The sequence below is a fragment of the Hermetia illucens genome, chromosome 2, assembly GCF_905115235.1.
Source record: "Hermetia illucens chromosome 2, iHerIll2.2.curated.20191125, whole genome shotgun sequence".
Lineage (NCBI taxonomy): Eukaryota > Metazoa > Arthropoda > Insecta > Diptera > Stratiomyidae > Hermetia > Hermetia illucens.
In genome coordinates this window covers 65,768,067-65,785,937 of record NC_051850.1, presented here as the reverse complement: position 1 = coordinate 65,785,937, position 17,871 = coordinate 65,768,067, and the positions used below count along the sequence as shown (strand labels likewise).

The 17,871-nt window shown below is 40.2% G+C and overlaps 1 protein-coding gene across 1 annotated transcript in view; it reads right to left on the bottom strand.

The window, feature by feature from the left end:
* The window catches only part of LOC119649049 (mucin-2-like), a 98,214-nt gene extending 95,598 nt beyond the window's left edge, over window positions 1–2,616 (bottom strand). The window contains exon 1 of the mRNA XM_038051027.1: window positions 2,261–2,616. Coding sequence (XP_037906955.1) covers window positions 2,261–2,263 — 3 coding nt within the window. The 5' untranslated portion in view covers window positions 2,264–2,616. The remainder of the gene's footprint in view (window positions 1–2,260) is intronic.
* Between the last annotated feature and the right edge of the window lie 15,255 nt (window positions 2,617–17,871).

The window sequence follows — 17,871 nt, the reverse complement described above, 5'->3', positions numbered from 1 at the left end:
GTTGGTTCCAAGGAGAGGGAGGAGGAAACTAGCAAGCACTAAATGCATCATGAGAATGGAATAAATATTTAAAATGGAAAGAGTAGGCAAAAGTCGAAAAATCAAATTTGTGAATGTCGCTTCAGCTATAAATTTAAATAAATGAGACTAAAAATTTTCATTTTGATAAGCGTAAAAAAGCGGAAAACATTGAGTCCATCGAAAGACTATTTGAAAACTAAAAACCTAGTCCCATCCAAGCATAAATCACTGACCAGTAATTCATATATCGAGAAGCCTTTCATAAATGAACGAATTCAAATTTTGGCAAAGGTGATTAAAGATATGAAAGAAGTGAATGGCATAGTGTAGAAATAATGTTTAATGGAGCAATTCTTTTCCAAACTACATTTAGATATAAGTATTTACTTCTGAGTCTTGCATGTTAACGCTTTGGAAAATCTTGATATGGAAAAACTAGCACTAAAGGTAAAGGTCCAGAGCATTCGATTCTCAGAAGATGATTTAGCACCATAAAAACCCGCTATTGTTTTGCGATATGCTCGATGAATTTTTTTTAGATGCTTCAGAAAAAACTTACTTCATCTTTGTTCACGCCGGATAAGCGTTTATCTCACTTTTTCCACTACATATATTATAAAGAGCTTCGAATTGAAAATAAAACTTTTTAGTGACCATGTAAAGTGTCTCTACTATGAAATAAATTAGAATGAAATATGACCTAATAAATGTTAACTTTCTGCTGCAATTGATATTTGAATTGTATTCTATTATGGAGTAGAAGGCATTCAACTAAATATTCTCAACGAATTATAATATTTTACCAATTTGATTGTATCTTATGACCCCATTTTACTGGCAATCTGGTTCTAAATAGAATTGTTAATCGCGTTTTCGTTCCATTGAAAGAGTGAGTTTCATAAACATTCGATCCCCGAGAAGATATGTACTCATATCAAATACAAAATCTATGATAATGATCAGAACTTGGATTTACCAAAGTATCTTGTGTGAGGCACAACACGTGGTCTGGGATTTAATGTTGTTCTCATTCTGTACGACTATATCTAGAATTTTTCAAGAGTTTATTTAAGCACTGTAGGTTATAGAAAGTAAAATGACCATTCAAAATCAATGATCTCATCCACAGATTTCAACACCGGAGATTTACTAGTAATTTAATGGAAATTCACCAATAGTTTCTAGTATTTGTTCAAAATCAGAATTTGTTTTCCAATAAACCACAAAGTAGTGGACATCCAAATGCGGACATAAGTCAATTACGCCTTGAGCCAAAACCAATAAACGATCACACTGATCAGAAAACCGTCATTAGAATGCATGCCATATGTTGGCTAATTATGCAATTACATATGTGTTGATGGTTTTCAGCTTCTTAACAGTTTTTTGTTATATTGCAGCCGTTGAATTGCTTACCTATGTAAATAGCAGCTTATCACCAAAGAACTCCTTCAAAGACGCTGCAATGCAATGGTTCAAGAGCACCCATTGCAAATGAGGACTGAAATTATCATTAATCATGTGGCTACTGCATCTCAAATTAGCTTAAGGTGGCCCCGAATATTTATTGAGTTAAATCTTTCTATAATTTGGAATCCTTTCTAGCGTTCATTGAATTAATTATTTCTTTGGATTACAAAAGAAGTTGATAATTGATTTGGTTTATGGGGAAACTGTTTTTTATTGGGGAGATTTTCAGAATGCTTTTCTGAATGGATGGAATGTTCTTCCACATTGTTAACTGAAATTCGAAAGTAAAACTCATCTTCAAAGTCAGAAAATTTCATTGAAATCAACGTGAATCAAAGTAACGTAATAGATATCAACGTGAATCAAAGTAACGCAGTAGACTCGACTAGTGAATCTTCATTGGGACAAAATTGGAATTCACTAAATATCAAAACCCGGAGCGACGATATCCCCTTAAGCGGATTCACAGTGCAATTGCATTTTTCACCGTGAGCTTCATACCGTAAGGTTCTTTCGTTGTTATCCAATGAAAGCATATTCCAAGTTTCAATGCAAGGACATTCTTGGTTCCGAACATCTTGATCTTTTCAAATAGTTTTGTGGCGAACAAAGTCGCTGTAAAGGTTGCAGCCATTCAGAGGCGTATGCAAATTCATCACGAAAGAACATACTGCACAGATTGTATTATTCTAACTCGATGGCACAGGTGGAATACTTGTTTTTGCTCTTTAAGGCGATACGACGTTGATTAATTGAGGCGGGTACTCACCATATTGAGCACTAGTAGTAGCTTCTTTTACGTATCCAAACTCCCTCCACTGTAGGGTGTTACCATAGATTTTATCCACCAATTCAGTCACTTAGTCCTTAACCAGGATCTTGGCAAAATCACTTCATTTATTCTTATCCGTTCCAAGGAATTTCGAATGCTCTTCAGTTGTCACTGAACTAAACCGAAAACTTTGTCCGAATACACTATCTACGCTTCAAAGCACTAACTGTGTATTGTTAATGTCTAGTAAAGAAATCCTTCTGGCGGGAAGGAGCCGAGACGAATCCTGAGTGATCGTCAAGCAGATTGTGGACACCAACTAAACACCATAAACGGCGACATTTTCTATATATACTTGGAAAAGATGTTACCGCCAAGATGCCACTGAAATGACAAAGATGTGAGTCTATCTGCGCCAAGAGTTGTGCGTGTGGGGCGGCCAAGAATGGTCTCTAGGTGTCCAACATCACGAGTCTCATCTGAGTCTTAGACGAGATGCCCAGCAAAAAGGTGTTTAATGAAATTGAGATAGATAAGTGATATGACCATTGAGGCGCTTGAGCCGGCTTAAAGAAACGCGAGTGAAGCTTTGGTCTTTGAACACAGAGCCGGTGCGAAGAAAATTCAGTGATGATTTGTAGCTAATTTGGTGATTGACCAAAAGTAGTACATTATTCGCATTATCCAACAGGTTCAATAGAGCAGAATGTTTACTGAATATGGAAACTGCTGAGGTTGATGTGAGATATGTGAGTTTATCAACAGTGAACACAATTTCTGTAGACGAAATATAAGGCACTTTTTATGCACTTAAACTTGCAGAAAGCACAATCATAAATACAATCCCGGTTTTCATCATTATATTATATTATATTATTTTGTTTGCAGAAAGTGAGAGTCTTTACTGGCATTCCTAATTTTTCAGGTTTTTCTTGAACTTCTTATGATTATTTGCGATTCTTACTGCGCATATATTTCCAATCTCATTGTATATAATGAATTCATCTTTAATTTTGAAATTTTGATAAAGATCGTTTTGCTTGAACCAAATCAGCTGATGAAAAAACTTAATGCGTATACTGGTAGTTTTAAATTGAGATCACAGTAAGCCATTCATCCATGCTTGGTGCATATGAATGAAGAAGATGAGGTGCTTACATTGATGGTTCGGTATTCTGCAGAGAGAGAAAAGCCTCACGAAATATTCCTGCGAAAATTTGGATTTTCCTCCAAGTAACAGGAGACTATATTCAGAAATCGTGACGTTGATGTAATAGCTGCGGAGGGAGGATATTATCTGGTTGAGGAGAGTATTCAAAAGATACATTTGCGTTAATGAAGAACTTTGACAATATAAGGTGGATATTCTGGGCTTAAGCGCAATAAGATGGTGGACTCTGGAGAGTACTCCTCTCCTTCTTCCGGCAATGCGCTTTTGTACTTTGAAAAGCCAAATGGTAGCAGACGTGAATTCGGTGTCGAGTTGCTTCTAAGGGCTCCCGAATATGGTTTAATAGAAACCGAGACATTTTTCCAGGGGGTCTGCTACGAAATACTTTATAAACTTGACTTAGGAGCAAGTTTATGGCAGACTGCTGACCCCGTTTGCATGTTACATCCACCAATTCTCGCAAGGCTAGAGAACTTAGGCTCCAGATTCAACATTGATCGCTTATATGATCTAGGCTCGACAGTGGGAGAGCTAGCTTGGAGTTCTGATGGCATTTCCACTGAGTAACCCGCTGATAATATCGGCAAACATTGGACTGCCATGTTCTTCTCTCGGGTGCTGCGCAGGTAGTCGTCACGTCCCGAAGGGCTTCATAACGGCAGGATGCCTGTGGAATCGTTGTTGCTGCGCTGTCCATGGAAGCCAAAGATGCCGCAGAATGCAATGATTTGCAGTGCACACCACGAATCTTTCGATGGTCTTCTGACGGACGTTAACGGACATTCCTCATCCACGATGATGAGCAATGAACGGGTGGAATGAACACTTCAATATGCAGTCATATTTATCGTCGTAGTTGCAGATACGACAAATTAGCAGCTTCTACTTGTACATAAATCTTGGGAATCCGGGACGATTTCCAGAGAGTGTTTTGAGTGAGATGATGGGACGGCTATCTCTCTCGAGAGACCGACGCAGAGCAGGCTGGATTCCTCAATGAATTCTCCTAAATTGGCCACTTCAACACCCTACAGATCATTTTAGGACAATGTGTGGTGTTTAGATCTTCGCTTAACCAGCAACCGCCGATATCATTTATTGTTGTTATCGGTGACGTTTCTCATGCTGCCTTGTCCGGAGGACGTGGAGAAATTTAATGAACTATGAAATCTTTCCTTAAATACCTCGACGACACTAATGACATCTGTTTGCTCTCTCACCAGGTGGGTCATGGACTGTCGAAATTTCTCTGAATTTGGAGAGGCAGGTGAACTTGGAGTGAAGATAAACATCCACAAAACCAGGGTGTTCAGTCTGGCGGATCATGGCACATCGCAATGTGATTGGAAGCTCGAATTGGCAGCGGATAGGTCACGCATTAAAGAAGGGTGACAACTCTATTGCTGGCTATAACATGCAGTGGAAATCCCCAAGGTGGCCGATCAGTGGGCGGCCCCAAGGGCATGTGGCGCAGAATAGTGATGAAGTTGTACGGGAATCTGGGGAGCTGAGGGGCGTTTGGGGTAACCACAGACAATGGCGCGTAGATGTGGTTGACGCGCGGTACCCCACCAAGGCGATAGAGCTCTCCAATGTTTTGCAGGAATGTTGCCTTTCCTCAAGAGATCCTAAGAGTTCTTCTTCTTAATTTCAAGGCCCAACTCTAGTTCCTCAACCAAAGTCCTAATCCTGTTCTGGTAATATGCTATAGACCATGAGTGCAGGTAGTTTTAAATTTACCGGTACTGATAACTCAAGCAGGCATTAAGAGGTGACTTCAAAGGTCGACAATCTAATTTTTATTGGTAGGGGTCAATTTACAAAAGGGGTTTAAGTTGCATACATATAATAATAATCGTTGGCGCAACAATCCATATCGGATCACGGCCGAGAATTGTGTTAGAACACTTCATTCGAGACCATAATGGTACACTACAGGGTTACAGTACCCTGTAGGAGGCAATGTGGTTAGCATTGCGTTCGCCTAAAATTATTACCCTGATTTGACTCAGGTACTCATTCACAGCTGAGTCGACTGGTGTCCGATGTCTAATCACAAAACAAAAACTGCCACCAATGAGATTTGAACCGCGATGTTCCGTACGACAACTTTGTACTCTAAGCACTCAACTATCCAGATCATATATATATATGGTTACTCATGATTACAAGTACTCTGCCGGTTTAGTAGAAAAGTGGAAACGAAAGGTTTCTGTTTAAATTATCAAGTAGGTATTTCCTGCCTATAGTCTTGTCAACAGCCAGACGAACACAAGATGAAAACAAACACGCATGGTGACTGAGTTTCGAGCCCTCAGAGCCGGAACTGAGAGACTGATGCTCTACTCCCCTAAATATGCCCATAGCCTCAGCCCTAAAGGCGTTGCCCACAATGGTTTCTAAGCTATTTTTTCCCAGTTTGAAGAAAAACTTCGTGCACATTTTTTGCTCTGATCTTTCAGTCATTTTTAACAATGACAAAATTCAACAACGGATAACTTTGTGAGGGCTTTATCGTTACTGCTCGTGTCCTGTAGGAGTTGAACAAACATTTTGTCACAAATATACTTTTTGAGCAGATCTCACGAAGAGTTGAACAGGATTTACTAAAGAAATGCCGTGTAAAAGTTTTGAGTTATTCGCAGTTAGAAACCAACTCTCATAGCTTTGGAGTAGTGTCCTATTTTAGACACTTTCTTTTTGTCGTAGAAGTATAGTCCGAAAAAGTATTTTCGGAGATGCGCTGCACAATCACATCCTATTCAACCTCCAAACTCATCTGTTCTAATTTGGCAGCTCGGCAACCATGAATCAATCTCTGTATGTGGGTCTCAATCCACAACGTAGCTATTCAGTTAATCTGCTACCAATAAGGAGTTGCCAAAACGACCGGCCAGCCGACTCATAGTTTCGTAATAGCTGCCAAATCCTTACATCAGTTTGAGAATATCTAATGGATCCTTAAGCAGCGGCCAAGCAGAGTACACAGTAGCCCAAAATCCCCCTTAATTGGTCAGTGTTTCAGCATTGATACAGTTCAAATACATACAGACCTCCGTCCTTAGAATTAGAATAGTTAATAATAGTACAATTCTCAACTCCAAACTTTCCAGTGTCATGCCTCATATTGTGCTTTATGTTTCTGCAACATCCTAGGTTGAATTTGAAGGGACTTTCTGCTTAATTTCGAAAATATAATAATGTACTGTTATTCACTTTATTGAAACAGAGATCAGTGTGAGATGTGCTTTGAAGCCTTGGTTTTATTTAGGCGCGACGTTTCAATTTCTTCAGATTTTTTAGAGTGAGGGTTAGTCTATAGAAACAAGTCCTGCCTTTAATTTAGTCTAGCTTACTAGGAGGAACCAAAGCTCATGCCATTGTTAGGCCCGTTGTACTATCCCCGTAAATCGCCTATTCAATGGCTTCTTACCTACGGCGTTCCCAGGCTTTATCGAATCTGAGAACATTCTCAAGAGGCAAAGAGTGTGCAGATTCATCAGTGAAGAGAATCTTGTCAAGGTGTCTTCGGCAGAGATCTGAGGAGGCCGGGCAGCTGCATAAAAAGTGCAGGGCTGTCTCCTCCTCCTCCACACATTGGCTGCACATAGCCCAAACCACTATCCCAGTCTTTTCTATATGGTAGTTTAAGGAGCAGTGTCCCGTTAAAAGTCCTACTACGGTTTTCATGTCCCACTTCTTAAGGGACAACAAAAATGCCGCTCTAGTGGCCCTAGGCTCTTTCACAAGGATTTTCGCTTGCCGGCAAGAGTCCAAATTTCTCTACTCGGCAGCGTGACAGTAGATGGTCGGATTCTAAGTGCTGGTTGTGGCCCCACCATTGTGGATCCAGACCGTCGGCGAGCCAGTCTGTCAGCCTCCTCATTACCAGCGATGTTAGAATGACCTGGCACTCGCATCAGGAATGTTTCGTTCAGTCGTCCAAATTTCAGCAGGACCTGGTGACAACTCCACACCAACAGGCTTGATATGTCGTTGCTATTTAGCGCTGATAATGCCGCCAGACTGTGGGAACAGATTTGAATGGTGCGACCTCTCCACTTTTGTCGAAGAAATTCTTCTGCTGCCATGGGAATGACATATATCTCCGCCTGGAATATGGTCGTCATTTTTCCGAGTCCTGTCTTAGTTTAAGACAGTAAGTTTAAAGTGGAGACGTGCAGTACTGGCCCGGGTCTTTCGTTTGATATCCCACCTAGCCCCCTTGTATGGGGCCCCTTTAAACTTTCCCCAAAATAACCCTTTGACTCCACGTGAGTCACTCCACGTGACTCTTTCCTGCAGTTACAGTTCTTTAAAGGGTAATGCAATTGGTAAGTTCTAATTGCGGTAAAACTTCTCTTAAATTTTGGGTAACTGTAATGACAATTTAGTGTTATGTTTTATTTTATTTCGATGTAACGCGTGACAGTTTGCGACGTCATATAATGTTCTAGTAGCTACAAATTTCTCCAGAAGGACCCTTCTGCGTAAACTATCCTAAATAATCTCGTTATCAATGCTGTCAAGCGCCCTTCTCAGAAATTTTGAAGAACAGCCGTAGCGGTGATCTGGACTACAGTGATCCAGAGGATATTTATATAATCAATTGAAGAGATTCAAGGGAGTAAGTGAGCTTAGCCTCTGTCGATCGGAGTTTCGGAGTTTCACTTCAGTGTATTGATAGCAGGGATTATATCATTTTTGTTTGGAGATGCAGTCTGTATTTTGCAGTGATTTACCGTTTTTTTCCAGCGGAGTTCGAATTTTGCCCGTGGTGAAATGCTTCTTCCAACTTTAAGTTGCTCACCATCGTAGTTGAGAAATCTACTGTTATCAACATGAGCCCCTTGGGGGCTTAGAATCACTTGAAAACTTTTTTGTAATATATGTATACATGTAGTAGTAAAAACAGTTTTTTTTGCCCCAATTTATGTTTCCTAGCCTAGCATTTTTTACCTACATCGAGTCGCTCTCCCGCATTTGCAGTCATTTGGGTTTCGCCATGTCTTTTGTTGAGGTATTCATGCCAGCATCCAGACGCCTTTGATTGCAGCCCAGTAGATATTCTGCGAAAATGCGTCTTGTCGGTCTAAAAATATTCTTGACCAGTGTTTCCTCTTTCTTTCTCTATGTTCCTTCCTATGTTTTTCTCATTTAGACTCAAAAAACCTGTCCAGAGCGCATTGTAAAATAAAAGATTTAAGCGAGTAACCATGAGTGAAAAAGAAGTTCATATACTAAACTGCAGTACATAGGTGTATAATTCTGAATCTATTCATGCATTTGCAAAGAGGAACAAATTTGACGCTGTGGCAGGATAGTGGAAATTTAACGATAAGATGAAGAGATAACCTAGAATAGGAGCAGGCAGTCCTGTGGATAAAAAATGTCAGTTGTTTTGCATGAAACCCGATTCAGGAAATGAGAAAAGCGCAACGATTGGAAAAACTTTTATTCAATGTATATACAAATATTGAACAACAATATTATGGCAAAAGCATCCTTTTCTCCAACAAATTTCACTATTTAGAAATTTGTGTATTGTTGATCGAGTTAAAGTTTCAGTTGATTCAGAACAGGAATATCGGGCAAATATAATGGATTCGGCAAGCCGTCTCTTGCTAGAAATAACATCATTGGTATATATTAAAAGTTAGCACTTCCAGGAATTACTTAAATTTAAGTCGGTAGATAGCCTTTTCAGGAGCATTTTTGTTTGGTTGGCGGTGTTTTTAAGGTTTTGTGTAGAAACGACACCTTAGTCAAATCAATTTACTGTTTTTTACCTGGCTGTCTGACCTTTTATCCCATGCACTTCTCGGAATAACAAAAAAATCTGGGAAAATCATGATGATGATCCTAAATGGAATCTAGGTACAAAAAAATCTCATACGGATCTCTGTTTAAATTAAACAACTGTTACTATATTCTGAAATTTTACCGGAATGTACCCCTAACATCAAAAATAATATAAGGCATAATAATGAATTGGGTTACAAGATTTAATGAGTATACCGACCGGATCATGAATAATAGTATGGACAAATGTGAAAGGAGCTATCAACTACAAGTGCTTACCAAACTTTTCCGAGGCGAACAACGCAAAAGGAGATTAGCGTTGAGAGAAGTTGAAGTTGAGAAAAAGTTGCAGGCCTGCCCCCATATCTTTCAGGTACAAGAGCCCGGTTTAGCAGATCTCTGGAATTGGATTGGAAATGTGGGCTAGGAGCTTCTACGATAAGAGATCCTCACGTTCAAAAGCCTGTATCCGGATGAAAAATTCATTAGAAAGGAATGACGCTGAAAACCAGAGGAAACTTTTATACGCTCAAGAGTTGAGTAAACGTAGACTTTCTTGGAAGTACACATCTAGGAGAATAGGTGACAGAAATAGGAGGGAGAAAACTAGCCATTTATGCATACCTGAAACATTGTGGTTACTAGGAAAAAGGTCGGATCAGCATATACAATCTTTTGAGCAATTTAAAGCGCCTGCCATTTGATGGAATCTATCTATGGATGGTAAAGGAGTGTATAGTGCTGAAATGTTAAATCTAAACTCCAAGAAATGTTTTCTAGTGTGACCATTTCTTGGCAGAAGGTTAATGTAGTATTCATGCCAAAGCCTAGGAAAGATGGTTATTCATACCCAAAAAGCATTAAGCAGATTAAGTTTGCATCATTCGCAGTAATATTTGAAAAAGCTAGCTGAGCATCACCTTCGCAAAAAAACGCTCATGCTGTACCTACTAAATGAAAACTAACCTACTTACCAGCGTGGAAAGTTATTCGTTCTTTGGTTCGATCGTGCTGTCTTCCAAACCTTTCATGATGCCGCAAGAGAGCAATTTTAATCTAGGTGGATCGATGCTCAATGCACATCCTGCCGAGACAAAGGGGTAAATCAGATTTCCGACAGAATGGGCATATTGGAGCGATGGGTTGAGTACTTTGATGAGCTACTGAACAACCAGAACATCGACGAGTTGGAAGTCCCGCCAACTGAAGATGACGGACAAATACTGCCATCACCAAGTATAGGAGAAACAGTCCGTGCAATTCATCGGGTTAAAAATCATAAGTCGCCAGGAACCGATGGAATTACAGCCGAATTGGTTAAATATGGAGGCGACCAGTTACACCAAGTGGTTCATCAACTTGTGCTCAAGGTGTGGGTTGGTGAATGAATGCCTGACGATTGGCAAAGAAGCATTATCTGTCTCATACCTAAAAAGGGAGATATCATTCAGTGCAGCAATTATAGAGGTATCACGTTGCTGAGTATCATCTATAAGATACTCTCCACTATTTTGCTAGGCCGAATAGCCCCATACGCCCAGAATGTCATTGGCCGATACCAAAGAGGCTTCACTCCAGGCAAATCAGCAACAGATCAGATTTTTTCTGTGCGGCAAGCGATGGAAAAACTGTTGGAATATGGACAACAGTTGCACCATCTATTCATGTACTTTAAAGCCGCCTATGATAGCATAGCCAGGGTTAAACTGTACACGGCTATGAGAGAATTCGGTATCCCGACAAAATTAATAAGACTGACTAGGCTGATCCTGACCAATGTACGAGGCCAGATAAAAGCAGCAGGATCACTCTCAAGACCACTTGACATCAACAACGGTCTACGACAAGGGGATGCCCTATTATGCGTCCTCTTTAACCTGATGCTGAGGAAAATGCAAGAGGTACGATCCTCTTCAAGTCCACCCAACTACTGGCCTATGCTGACGATATTGACATCATGGGAAGAACCGCCCGAGACGTACAAACTGCTTTCATTCAGATCGAGCAGGCGGCGATTGGCGCGAGATCTTGGGTTGCACATCAATGAAGGCAAGACAAAATAACGTCAGCAGCGAAGACGAATCAATAACATCAAACCGCACTGGTCAAACACAAACACGAAGAAGAATAAGGATAGGAGAATACAACTTTGAGACTGTTGACAATTTCTCCTATCTAGGGTCGAAAATCACAACCGATAACAACTACGATGATGAAATCGGCGCACGGTTGTTGTCAGCCAACAGAGCCTATTTCAGCTTACAAAAACTGTTCCGCTCGAAACGTCTCACCATATTGCTCGGAAACTTGGGTTCTTAGCAAGAAAAATTGCGAACTCTTGACCGCGTTCGAGAGAAGAATCCTCCGAAGAATTTTTGGTCCCCTACATGAGAATTGACGATTCCATAGCGATACCATGATCATCAGGCTGTGGATAAAATCCGGCTCAATAGGTTTCGGTGGGCCAGACAGCTTTTAGGGATATCGAATTGGTGGACCTCGGCGCAAAACCGGGGTGTCAGGTTATTAAGGCTGGCCTACCCCGGATACCGGTGGTTGCGCCGTTGATGATGATGATGGATCGATGCAATGCTAACGCGGAAATCGTTGTATTGTGAAGCAGGTGTTGATCGCTTTCAAACGTGCAAGCCAGGAAATGATGCCCACAACGAAATTTTTTATTGTCATTTATGTGAAGTATGTCGATCAGCGCACTACTATGTGAACTGTAAAATTTACCAGCAGACGCTGAACCGGGATGTAGCAACATACCACGCATGTATACCAGAAGATTTGAGGACAGCCCTTCAACTTCGAAGAAGCAAAATATCAGAAAACTATCCTATACGTCGTGATAGTTTAGTGGTTAGAGCAGTGGGCAATCGTATGGAAAGTCGTGGTTAAAATTTCACTGGTGAAAATATCACAGGCTCACTCGTCCTCTGTGTAGTGGTGCAGCTCTAGTTGTATTACTTGATTTCAGAGCATGGCATGGAGGGTACCTCATGGGGCAATTTGAAAGACCCAGAGCATTGAAAGTTTGATTAGGAGAACCGAATCTAGTTTCTGCAATCCCTCCTGATTCTCGAATTCCCATACATCTATCTTATAGAAGATATGAAATTATTCTGAAAAGCTCTGAAGGCCAGGATAGACCGGAAGAATACGTGGCGAGATATACAGAATTCTTCTTTACCGGTTTTTCAACAGCAGAACAAATGTCTGGAGCAGGGGTCTAGTTTTGGATCAAAACGGGAGGTGCCATTTCCCCAGGGAGAATATGTAGCAATCTTTCTGAAGTATATGCGATCCTAAGGCCAGTAATTTGGGCAGTTGACGAGCAGTTGAAGGGCAAGTGCATTTGTCCAGTAATGTTCACCATACCGCACAATATTTTTTGCTGTGGCGCAAATTCGGTTTAGAGGTGGCGAAGGTTTTACGAAATGACAATATACCCTTTTCGGATTACCTACATATTTCCGTAGGTAATCCACTTTCAACCATTAATTATCACTCTTCCCCGGGAATGGTTCGATTTTTTTCCAAGCAAGAGAATACTTGATCATCCAAAATTTCCCCACTTAATTTATCGGGTACTAATCTTGGTTATTTTAACATCAATCCTAATTCCCTAGCATGGTCCAAAATGTTCAAAAACGATTTTCGTCGTCCACCAAAGATGATTACCTAGAACCTGATTTATCAGCACGTCCTCTTAGAAGCTATACCTTCACCAAGGACTTTCAATAAATTTCTGCAGATTTTTACAATATTTCTTGTGGGAATTGCTTCAAAATACCATGGGATAAAAAACTGTACCAGTAACCATGCTCACACCATCCTGCTTCCCTTAAAACTAAAATAAATCATCATTATTTTAATTTATTCTACAAGGTTAGTATAATATTTCGACATTTACTAATATTAATAATAATCCCTTATGGCTTCCCAAGATGTCCTGAGACGCTCACACAGTCTGATTCAGACCATGCAGAAGTACACCATTCTGCATACGTATTCGATGTTGCAGGGAGTTCTCGATGGATTCTCTCATTTACCTACAACCGACCACCAGCACCAGCGCCTTTTTAAAGTTTTCTGCAAGCACAAAACCTTATTAAAATCGGTTTACTGTCACACGCATTTATCTTGGAGACGGTTATAGCGACTGGCACCAAATTTGGTAGAAAGGTGGGAACTATGAACGCTCACGCATATAGTGAGTTACATCCTTTTAGGTCGAATTTAAGGGGGGAGGGCCCCATACATGCACAAGGGGGGGGGGGTTAATTTTTTTTTCATCAAATATAGTCATGTGGGGTATCAAATTAAAGGTCTCGGTTAGTACTTTCTGAAACCAGTCTTAGTTTTGACATGCTGTATGATCATTTTTTAACGAACCCATTCTCAGAAACTACTCAACCGAAAAATCTGAAAATAATCAGCGAGCTGCCACTATACGGTGCCTAGGCTCCGAAATACCCTCCATATCGATACCTGTTCAAATAAAATTAATAATAGAACATTACCATAAATTTAAGCAATTGACAGGAAAGCACCCTTAAGTTCACCCTAGAATCACGAAATGATCTTGCCAAATTTGGTGAGAATCGCACTATCAGCAACAAAGTTATACTAAGTCAAAACTGTCGCTTCTGTGCAAATTCAAAACTACGAATGTCAATATCATATATTTTCATATAATATTATATATGCATATATTACGTGCTACATGCTAATGGGACAAATGCACACTCAAATCTCTTTAGAAAAGAAATACACATTTCATACCTGAAGCGTCTAGCTTCCGGTTTCCCGACTTGTTATCTTTTAAGTAGGCAGGATCGTCTGGATTATTGCCCTGATTTAACTCACGTACTCATTCACAGCTATATCGACTAGTATTCAACATCCAGTCACGATAACAAATCCCTTTGCACCCAGTGAGATTTGAACCGCGACCTTCCACTACGACATAAAACAGAGAGAGCTAAATGTGTGTTAAATAATCATTTAAATTTGTAGTGCCCGGAACGGTCAGAACATACCGATCGACTTAATTTCCTTCAAACTCAACGACTCAACTGGCATCTACCAATAAGCAAATGACTTTATCGTCAAACGCTGCTTCACCTCTGTCCTGGGAGCAGCGTGACCGAAGCGCTCGCAGTTGTTGAGTGCTCCCTTATATAACTCGCAAAACCCGACATTACTACGAATTATATTGAGCGCAAATCCTTGCTATGGAGTAAGATGATCAGGTGGATTGACTACTATAAAAACAGGTTGACCTATTTGTCAATAAAAGTAACACCCTGACACTAAAATTGTTTCCTCCAAACTACAGTTTTACTACTATCCCCAGTGAACAGAGATAAGTCTAGCATTATTGCTTTTAGGAGAAATAATGTGAAATTTGGGTACATTAGTACCCTTTAAAACAGGTACCGGAGATAACATTTCTGGGAAGGACAATTAAGAAATCCCTATCCCTGAAAGATCATGCCAATAATTCAATCATAAAGGCAAAGCAGGTTTCGTAAACTTTGCCACAGGTTTCTCATTTTAGGACCATTGTGAGACCAGTGCTTCATTATACTGCTGCCTCCATGCTCTTGATGCCCAAATACCTGGACGGCAAAATAGCCACGATTGTCTCAGTCTCAGCCAAAAAATGCTTAGGTTTAACTAAGTCCTCACCGCATCAATCCCCCCATAAGTTCAGAAAGGCGCTATTGGCTTCTAAGAAGCTTATAAGGTTCAAAAGAGCCTTTAATAACTTCAAGATCTATGAGGAGGAAAGAAGAGTGGGAAGCCTGCTTATCTGGAGTGGGTCAGGACAGGGAAGGAATGGGAACAAAAAAGGTTGGGCAGTTAAAATCCAAAATGAAATAATAGAACTCAGGATTGGAATTGATGCAGCAAGGTCGGTTGTGGCCTCCAGCTATCCGGTGGTCTCTGACCTCCCTTGAGTCAAAGCTGGCTACAGGATGCAAGCAATGGCGGTCCTCTCTGCTGAACTGAATGGGATGAAGATGCTACGTAAATGGCAAAGAAACAATAAAAAAGAAGATAGCAATAATCACAGACTCCCAAAAAGCCTACACTCTTCTAGAAAAGAAAAGCCATCAGGCCATCAGCCCCCCCATCAAAAAGAGAAATTATGTTGAACAAGATGACGCAAAAGCAGCCCTAGCCAGCGAAAGCACCATGGTTGAAACTGAGGATGTACTATGTGTGGTGCGGAATAAAATCAAGAAGGACTAGCAATATGAATACCAGGCAACATGGAGATTAAAAGGCAAAGATTTCGCGGCAATCTTGCCGGAACTGCCCATTAAAATACCAGCTTTCATCTCAACAAATACAAAAACTTTCAATAGACTTTACTCAACCCATGCCTAAAGTAACCCTTTCCTTCGGAAGATTGGTAAAATCAACAACGACAATTGTCTAAAGTGTGGCGTGCAGGAAATCATAGACCACCTTATTTTTAAGTTTAGGAGGCACAGTGTGGCTGGGAACAAATTCCGTTGGAGAGCCTTTCAACTACCTAAGAGTTTTTTTTAGAAGAAGGAAACTAACTCCAGATTGAGGAGTTGATTAGCTTCTTAAAAGAATGACGAATAAACCTTTAGGACTATGCGTCTCCCACGTTTTATTTCATATTTCTTTTACCATGCTTTTTGAGAGAAAAAAGCCACAAAGCATTTCCTATCCCAAAGGACTCTTCGTAGTAATATAAAACAAATCATGTAAATCTGCAACTTATTAACACAAAAACTAATATAAGCTAACATAATAACATAACGTGAAGTGGCAAATAATACAAAGCCTAGAACAGGTAATATACAACATAACCTAACCAAAATCATATAAAAACGTTAGCTGTGTTTAAACTGGTACCACGTGTCCTGCCTGTTTGGACTGTCTCCGACACAATTGTTCGTGTAAGTGTTGGCACAAATCCTATTGTACCATACGTGGGTCGTCTAACCTACAACGAGTCTGGCAACACAGGATTCAGTGCTTAAAAATCGAGTGACAGCTGGCACATATAGGCCGAAGGCCTGGCCAATTCTCGTCCTCACGTACGATTATTGGGCGCCGGACCAGAGAACTTAGCTCTATGATGGATTTACGAACTCCAACTTTAGTTCAAATGCGGTCGTTCCGAATCTTTACTACTGTCTTCAATGTGAAGGATTTTAGGAAAATTTCGATTTCGTTCTAATCTCCAAGCATACTTTCTTCGGTACATTCTAGTACCCTTTTTCTGTTTGACTACTGTCTGAGTCAGCAGGATATTATCTTCCACCGTGGGATAGGAACCCAATAAATTACGAATTAATTTGCTCAAATAATGCATTTCATAATGTGCAATCACCCTAATGTTCGCCGCAGATTGTACATTATTGAATGCATTCGGGTGAATCAATCTTGACAGGGGAATGATTTCCCGCATCTGCAGGCGCACGCGCATGTTGCTGCAACATGAACTCAATAGAGTTCAAGACGAACGTTGGAGCAGAGCAAGTTGTGGATTGTCTTAGAGGCGCCGATGAAGTTGTTATCCCGGGCGTGCCACGTAAACCTGGAAGGATTCGATGTAATTGGTTCAACACCAATGCTAATATCGTTCGCGATTTGACTTCTGTCATTGCGGACAATTGTCCAAGAGCTTGAATTGTGATTATTACAAATCCTGTGAGCTCGTTTGTATCAATTGCCGCAGAAGTTCTAAAATCCAAAGGAACTTTGGATATTGTCCTTGCTCGAAAATTTATTTCGGATTGTGTCGTTTTCGCAGCCCGATCTAGAGAAAATCCCAGTCGCGCAGCCATAGAAGAACCACGAACACTCAAAGGGTTTTTTTTTAAAAGGAAAATGAAGTAGTAAATTATATAATTATGAAATTCATATTTTAATGTTCTAAATATTTTTTAATCAACAAACAAATTCAGCAGCACCATAAATACACACCACGTCGAGCTGGGAGTGATTCAACATGTAAGTGTTAATTTTTTTTGATTGGATTTCATTTCTTTTTCTTCTTATTCATTTTTTTCTTTGATCTCATTTAATTTTTTTCTTTTCGTTTGTATATTATTATTTTCAATTCTCTTTTATTTCTATATATTTGCTTCTTTTTGGTTTAGAGTGGATCAATATATAATGGATTTTGAATATTTTTTATTGATTTGAGGCGTGAATCTTCCCTCTCGATCGCGGCACACGGATCCGGAGACTTACGGCTTCTCGCGTGCGGTCGAGCGGTTTTCAAGGTTTTGTGTAAAACAAAACCTTACTAAAATCGATTCAATGTCTGTCTGTCACACGCATTTTTCTCCAAAACGGCTAAACTGATCCGAACGAAATTTGGTGGACAGTTGGGAACTATGAAATCCCACGCATACAGCGAGTGGCATAAATTAAGGAGGAGTCTAAAGGGGGGCTTCCCATACATGTAAAGGGGGGATCCAAAAATTTTTTTTCACCGGATATAGTCATGTATCAAATGAAAGGTCTCGATTTGTACTTTCCAAAACTGACATTAGTTTCGGCGTGAATTCTAAAGTGCGTGAGTAAGGAGTCAAAATGTACGCACTTAAAGTGAAACAGGACTCATTTTCGG